At 39.2% G+C, this 7,812-nt stretch overlaps 1 protein-coding gene across 4 annotated transcripts in view; it reads left to right on the forward strand.

Moving 5' to 3' along the window:
* LOC110957748 (cilia- and flagella-associated protein 46) overlaps positions 1-7,205 on the forward strand; it is a 69,186-nt gene extending 61,981 nt beyond the window's left edge. For 3 of the 4 annotated variants that reach the window (XM_022203938.2, XM_051960093.1, XM_051960092.1), the window contains exons 56-59: positions 1,891-1,963; positions 2,173-2,309; positions 3,007-3,105; positions 3,346-4,465. In XM_022203938.2, coding sequence (XP_022059630.2) covers positions 1,891-1,963; positions 2,173-2,309; positions 3,007-3,105; positions 3,346-3,440 — 404 coding nt within the window. In that variant the 3' untranslated portion in view covers positions 3,441-4,465. Of the gene's footprint in view, positions 1-1,890; positions 1,964-2,172; positions 2,310-3,006; positions 3,106-3,345; positions 4,466-6,823 lie in introns of those variants that run through there. The other variant, XM_051960094.1, reaches the window with a different exon arrangement.
* Positions 7,206-7,812: the final 607 nt, after the last annotated feature.

Below are 7,812 nucleotides of genomic sequence, written 5' to 3' on the forward strand. Positions count from 1 at the left end.
TGTAGACAACAGTGACTGAATTGCATTTAAAATGTCAGACACAGAGCCCATACAGAACAGGTCCAAAAGCAGGGGTTATACAGTCGCGGTGAAGTGACCCAGTTTTGCAGTAATTTGTGCTGAAAATTGAAGGACACATGCAAGACTTTAATATGAGGCATTTAAAGTGAAATAAATTGATAAATGAAAATCTTTATTTAACTCTTTGCAACTCTATGTAACCTTTTCCTCTTCACACCTTCTTTCCTTTGAACCCTTTTTTTTTGAATGTGTGAAGAGCTGAAAATGTAACTCTTAAAGAAACAAAACTTAGTTATCTTAACATTGCTTTGGCAGTATCTGGGTTGATATATAAGTGAGGGACTTTTGAAGTGCATGGGATATATCCTGCAAACATTTAAAAGTTAAAAAAATAAAAAAAATGTATGTCCATTATGATCATGTTTTTACAGATTCCATCATTATTTACTGTGGAAACAATCATTTATTTAAAAAATGACTGTATATCACTAAAATGTCAACTAACTAACTGTCTGAATTTAATAACAACCACCTTCTAAATAGCGAAACAATAATAAAATGAGCTTTCAAAAGTTGTTTTGATTTGTTTTTTTTTTATTAAGTTCAGATAATCATGACACATATTTCTTTTTTTTGCAATGTATCAAATTTTAAATGGAAAATAACAAATTGTATCTGTGTCAAAGAAATCACTTTCAAATAAGATACCCCCTACAAAAAATGCCTCTCAGAGAATAATATTTCCTCCTGAAAAAAAAAGACTGGCAAGACTCCAAGGTATGTTCTTTCTCCTCATTCTTAGTTATGTAATATAAAGTAGTGTGTGAGTCAAGTGTGGATTTATTGCATGTCAACAGGTTTACGAAGATATCTTTATAAATAACTTTCAATTTCAATTTCACTCAGTTGTGTATATATAATATTTCAAAGAATCTTTCTGTAAAAATGCTATGTGGTGTTTGGTTATAGGCAGCCATGTTGATTTATAGGCTTGAAAACAACAAAAATGTCAACTGTGATATTTGTTAACTATGTTACAAAAAGTCCCGCAATTATATATTGACCCACCCGTACCACTGAGAATCGAAGCGGACTGCTGTATTAAACCTCAAACACTTGTTTAGCAATGTGTAGACAGCAGCGGTGTCTTGCTTCAGACACAGACATGATTATTACTAAACACTAAGCCAGTATATAACTACAAGGGACTTAATAACCTTGCTGCTATCGAGAAGATGTTGGATAGTGGATGACCTCGCTGACACACATCTTGTGGCAGACAAGTTCCAGCTTTTCACACCCACAGGTCCAGCCCAATTTCCTGTGTGCTCATAGACAGATGGACTGGTTCAAAATAACAGTGTTTCTTTGCTGGGGGGGTCTTACTAAAAACCTCTCTGACTCTGTGCCGTGACTTTCCGAGACTAAATTTCCATATACGTTTCTTTTACTTGTGTAAAGTACATTGAGAACTTCATCTGACATGATGGGGGCTAATGACTAAAATGTATAGTGTTTATATGTTTAGACACAGCCGAAGTAGAGGCTCTGAAATGGTGGAAAATAAATATGACCAGAAGTAACAGAAAGCCTCGCCCTGGTATTTATCATAAATTCAACATTTCTTTTACTTCAGAACCTCATATAGTACATCATGTACATCTCAACATTATGTCTACACTAGAAAATAAGACACGGTTGATGTATAATTCCTTTTGGTACAGAAGAGCAAAAGAAAGGAGAAAATATCCATTAGCCATAGACCATTAGCTTATCCTTTAGAACGTCTCTGGGGATACCCACTTAGAGGAATATTCATTGTCCTATGGTAAGATAAAGATAATGATAATGATTGTTTGCTGTCCTTAGAGTGCCACATGGCTCTGCTCTTTGACCGGATTCAGAACAATGCTAGCATTCTCCACCAGTCAATGCAGAAAAGGTAACAAAACAGCTTTATTGAATTAACCTTTTTTTTCACTTATCGGTCTTCTCTTTCCAGAGCTTTACTGGATCCACTAACACTAGTGACAGTTGATTTTTTTTTTTATCTTTGGCATTTTTTAAGCTTTTTTTGTTGATAGAAGTTAATAGAGATGGGGCTTCCCCTGTTTTTGTCTTTAATAATCTCACCATTTCTCTCCTCTGCAGTGCAGGACAGTTTGCCCTGGAGAAGCCCATGGAGACTGCTCTGTTGTTGAGTTTGGCTGGTGTTGGCTGCATTGTCCTCAACCAGTGGCACAGCAGCCTTCAGCAGAATACACATAATATGGCCGCTGTTCTAGACAGTAGGTTTTGAACATACTTTTGAAACAATGATGTCTTTAGCATATACAGTGCTTAACAAATTGTTTGGACTGCCTGTCATAAAAACGAGAACACATAAATATTTTTAGAAATCAATCCAAAACTTGTTTCAAAGTACAATAGCATTGTTATTTATTTGTCAAATAATGAACTGGGACAACTGAATAGTCCTTATTCACATATATTAACTAAAAATCTTAATATTTTGTATGACCTCTTTTGGCCCTGATAACAATTTGCATTCTTGCTGCCATTGTATTTACGGACTTTTCAACTGTCTCTTTTGAGTTCTAAATGGCTTCTAGCTGTTCTCAGAGAGAACAGAGACCTGCTTTGGATGAAACTTTTGTGCAGTCTGATTTTGAATTCAGTAAATCCCAGGTCTGTTCAATAGGATTCAAGGATACGACACAAAATCGTGTGAGGTCACAGAAATCAAAAACCTTATTATTGAGGTAATTCTCAGCTATGCTTATCAATTTACAAACCGCACTGCATGATCATAAAAACAACCACTGACAAGCTGTTTTGATTCACAAAACAGCAACCATAACCGTAAGGCTACTATGAAGTCTGCTTACTACCCCACTTGTAGCGAAGATGATCCACATCACTGCCCCATCTAATACATTGTCAGTAGAAACAGTGATACAGTCTGTGTGTCTCCATGTGTTGTAGATATACTACAGGCCAGACAGACTTGTGGCCAGGCTGTCTATGCCCTGAGGAAAGGGAACACTTCAGAGATCCAGCAGCAAGCGATCACAGGATCATGTGGTACTGTATAACCAGTTCACAACCTCATTTAGTTTCATGTTTTCATTTCTCTTTATTGCAAATGGATTCGGTTTGCATAATCAGACATCCATACATCTTTCTGTGTGAGGCTTTGGTTTCTTTGCAAGGAGAAAGCATATGTAGGATACTTGGAATTTTGAATCCATGAGTGTAGCCTGGCTGTATGTAGAGAGCACAATACAATATAACCCTCTCAAATATTTCCTGCTTCCTCTGCAGACTCAAAGGAAGAGGACGATCACCACAAAACACCTCTTTCACCGTCAGCCTTCAGCTGCATTCTTTATGGACTTCCTAACCTAATTTTCACATAATATCCCATACATCCCCACTATATCTCATCTACATGTCAGTTGAAGATGATTACAGGCAAACATGGCAGGTGGCTTTGCAAATATAGCAATATTCAAAAAAGCTAAGTCTTCTGTAGTATGAGAGGTTAAAACATTTCATTAAAGATGAGCCTTGATTCTTTTCTGACATTTTCTACTTTGTGATTTTATGAAAATACAGACTTTATACTTTATGGGTTTAAAAAAAGGTATATTTTTTATTCTACCCAAAAGATAAAGCACAATATACAACATGCTCGACCCTATAAAGTAAGGCCTGGGCTTTCAGTGCTGGGACAGATAGCTTACAGAGATTTGCCCCTTACATGTCTTGCATTATTTCTCCTGGCACTCCGGCTTCCTCCCACAGTCCAAAAATATGCTGAGGTTAATTGAGTACTCTAAATTGCCCGTAGGTGTGAATGCGAGTGTGATTGTGTGTCTGTATATGTAGCCCTGCGACAGACTGGCGACCTGTCCAGGGTGTCCCCTGCCTTCGCCCAAGTCAGCTGGGATAGGCTCCAGCACCCCCCGCGACCCTAGTGAGGATAAAGCGGTGTATGGAGGATGGATGGATGGATGGATGTCTTGCATTATTAGCATATGCTACTTTGCAATGTGATGACAAATTGTACCCGTGGGATTCCTGCCTAGCAGGTAGCGTTCAACATACAGAGTGTTTAGAATGTACTGTCCACAGTGGTCACAATGTTTCACTGATGACACACACAAACAATTTGGACCAAACCGAACCAGAAAACATGTCTGACAGACTGTAAAATATGCATTCAAGTGCGGTCATGTAACTTTGTGTTCTTCTGTTTAAATGTCTGTTTACTAAAACGGTGTTAAAGCTTTCATAAACATTTTGTGCTGATTCTCTCTCTGTATTGACTATAATTCTTTTTTTCTTCACATGAGATAAATCTCAATCAGCGGCCTCTGTTTAGTTGACTTTAGCTGAAACAGGCTGGGTTCATTCTTTCATTAAAATAATACTCAAATGACATCTCCAAATACTTGTGTTCATTTTAATTTTCTGGTTAGAATTTTAAAATGCTTTCATCAGACACTGCAGTGCACAAAGGGCTACTCTTCTTAAATGGCAAACATACCCCTAGACCTATATGCCCAGATGTTTCCATGCATTTATTTACATTTTCTTGACTTTTATTAAGTCGTCATTTAAACTAAACTTAGGGGGGAGAGTAGAAGTCATTGCTGTGATTTTGATGCTTTGTTCCTAAATTGATTTGGGTGTGTAAACCACTACTGCAGAAGTCACAAAAGAAAAATTGAAAGATTAGATTGACATTTTAGTCTCAAAACTATTTTATTTTCCTGCTGAGAGTTACAAATATAACATTAAAATTAGGTGAAGTGAATGCTACAATGCAAAGTTTTGCTGGTAGACTGTGGGTCCCAGTATTCATGCATTTTTTACTCTGACATGTACCACCCATCTAAACATTGCTGTAAACCTAACACAACCCTATCACAACACTATTCACTCTGCTGAGAAATGTCTAGCAGAACATAACAAAGGTGTTCCCTGAGCCTCCAAACTCCTCAGAGCCCAATCTGATTGACCATCTACAGGATGTGCCTGATCCTTAGAGGCCCCACCAACTCAAAATCCCAAAAGAATCAAGGATTTGCTGCTAACTTCCCACTGCCAGACACCAGAAACACCCCAAAGGTCCCATGTCTATGACTTGGATGATCAAAGCTGCTTTAGTTCCACAAGGTGGTCCCCAGAATACCAGATATGTTAAAACTTTGTTATTCCCGAGGATAGTTCTTGTTTCAGATATTTCTCAGAAAAGCAAAATTACATAACGTAAAAAATGCAGTTTTAAATATTAAGTCAGTCAGGCTGTTTTCATGTTGGGCTGCACAGTGACTTGGTGGTTAGCACTTTGAACATGCAGCTAGAAGATCCCTGGTTCACATGGAGTTTGCATATTCTCTCTGTGCATATGTGGGTTTTCTCTGGGTACTCTGGCTTCCTCCCACAGTCCAAAAACATATTCAGGTTAATTGGTAACTCTAAATTGTCTGTGTGTGAATGTGAGTGTGATTGTCTGTATATGTAGTCCTGTGATAGACTGGTGAGATGTCCAGGGTGTCCCCTGCCTTCACCCTAAGTCAGCGGGGACAGACTCCAGCCCCCCACAACCCTAATGAGAATTACGCTATGTATAGATAATGGATGGATGTTTAACCCACTTGGATAAAAGAAGTGATACGAACCAAAACTAGGTTCATAGAAGGGTTTGGCAGGGTTGGAAGGATTTCGTTGCTGCCCTATGTGCCACACAGGCATGATGGGCAGTAAGTAAGTAAATAGGAAGGGTTTACAAGAAAGGAAAATTGGCACAATGACTTTCAGTGTTCCTTCAAATGTTCATTTAAGTGTTCCTTTAAGTTCCAGGTTTGGTCAGTTCAGCTAGCTTTAGTCAAAGAGGATAAAGTCAAGTCCAGTGCAGTTTCAAGGTGCTCTTAAGTTCAGGAAATCTATCAGAAGTCAAATAGTCAGATGCGGCAAATGGACGATCCAACCACACAGCATTTTAATGATGAAAGCAAAGAGGGTAATAACATCCTCAGCAGCACATAATCTTGATTCTGTCCTTGGATTAAGAAGGTATCTCACTCACTGGAGCTCTCCATCACCTTTGTCAAGAAGTTTCCAATTCCAAAATCTAAAGTTTCCAAGGATTTGAGAAACCTAGCCAAGACTCCGCCAAAAATAAGAAACTCCTGGCACACTGGAACGTGAGCCACCTCGTTCACTCAGACTAGGGTCTGTTCAAGTTAACTCAGGACTAATAAAAATTAACAACAATTTATTCCGAAATTACTAGTTTCTGCACCGCAGCACGGACCTGACTCCTGCTGACATTTTAGCTCTGTCTACGAAACTATTCCGTGAAGAGGGCGGGACTTATTCTTCTCTAACCAATCACATGTCTATATTCCTTAACGCTCGTGTCCGGAGTTTGAATCGCAGCGTCTCCCAAAACACTGTTGGTCCCACCCTCCCTCCCTCTGATTTCGCCCCTTTATTTGTGCACGCGCGCAGTACCTTAGAGGAGTGCCCGGAGTGCTGCAGCATCTCGCCTGTTTTGCTGTTTTCCACTCTTCTACATTTAGTACATTTAGTAAATAGTAAAGGAATTACGTTAGAATGCTGTATTGAGTCTAACTTGTCCTAATACCAAAATAACATGAATCTGCTAGGACGAACGAGTAAAGTTTCAATATGTGATTACACTCGTGTATCCCTCTCGATGACGTTGTTTATCAAACTTAGTGCATTTACGCGTGTATATGTGTTACATTGTTTATTTATTTCTATCTAGAGTTCAGAATTGTATGACTCCTCTTACGAAGAGTATGTCCCAGACGCCCCAACATCTTCCTCCAGAGGTCGGGCATCTAAATGAAGCCGTCAGGCGGGCTGTGGAGGCCATGGTCGGGGAGCGATGCGAGCACCCCGAGCCAAAAAACGTCCTGCAGTCTCTTGGCCTGACAAGCCGTGGGATTGGTAACTTTTCTGGAAGTTGCTGATCCCTGATGCTCTCTCCTCCACAAGCAAAACAAATGTGCGCACGGTTGCGTAGTGCGTAGCTCACCCACCTCTGCATGGGCTTGCTTGCTGTGCGCGTAACCATTGATTGACAGCATGACAAAGCTGAAGCTCGAACTTGATTGGTCGGCAGCGACCGGCGCTTTTTGGAATAACATGGGGGTCTATGAGAGGAAGGCGGACCTCATGAATAAATTTTCATATCACGTCATACTAACATTATTTTATAGTATCGAACAAGACCAGGGGTCGGCAACCTTTAACACTCAAAGAGCCATTTCGACCCATTTCCCACAGAAAAGAAAACACCGGGAGCCGCAAAATCCTTTTGGCATTTAAAATGAAGACAACACTGCATATATCGCTTTTTTTTTTTTTTTTTTTTTACCTCTATGCCCTTGTTAATCAGTCGTGATTAATTAATTACAAAGCCTCTAATTAGATAGATTCATTTTTTTAATTGTGTCCTTCCACTAATATTTATCTTACTTGGTTAATGTCATTTTTGCTCTTGGACCTCATATGTTACGTACTGTTAGCTGGAAATCAATATTTTGCGAATGTCTATTTAACTTGTAAAATCTATTTATCTATTTATCTTAAGCTAGTAACTTTTCTCCGGTAAGTCGCTGCCCTATTTTCCAAGACGACACTCCTCTGACTCTCTGACCTGCTGCCGTGTTCTTGCGAGTAACGTGTATTACCCCATCATGAGTACTTTTGACTCAAAGACAAGACGTGTCTTTCTTGGAGTGGAGCTTT

This window comes from Acanthochromis polyacanthus, chromosome 15 (assembly GCF_021347895.1).
Source record: "Acanthochromis polyacanthus isolate Apoly-LR-REF ecotype Palm Island chromosome 15, KAUST_Apoly_ChrSc, whole genome shotgun sequence".
In the NCBI taxonomy this organism is placed as follows: domain Eukaryota; kingdom Metazoa; phylum Chordata; class Actinopteri; family Pomacentridae; genus Acanthochromis; species Acanthochromis polyacanthus.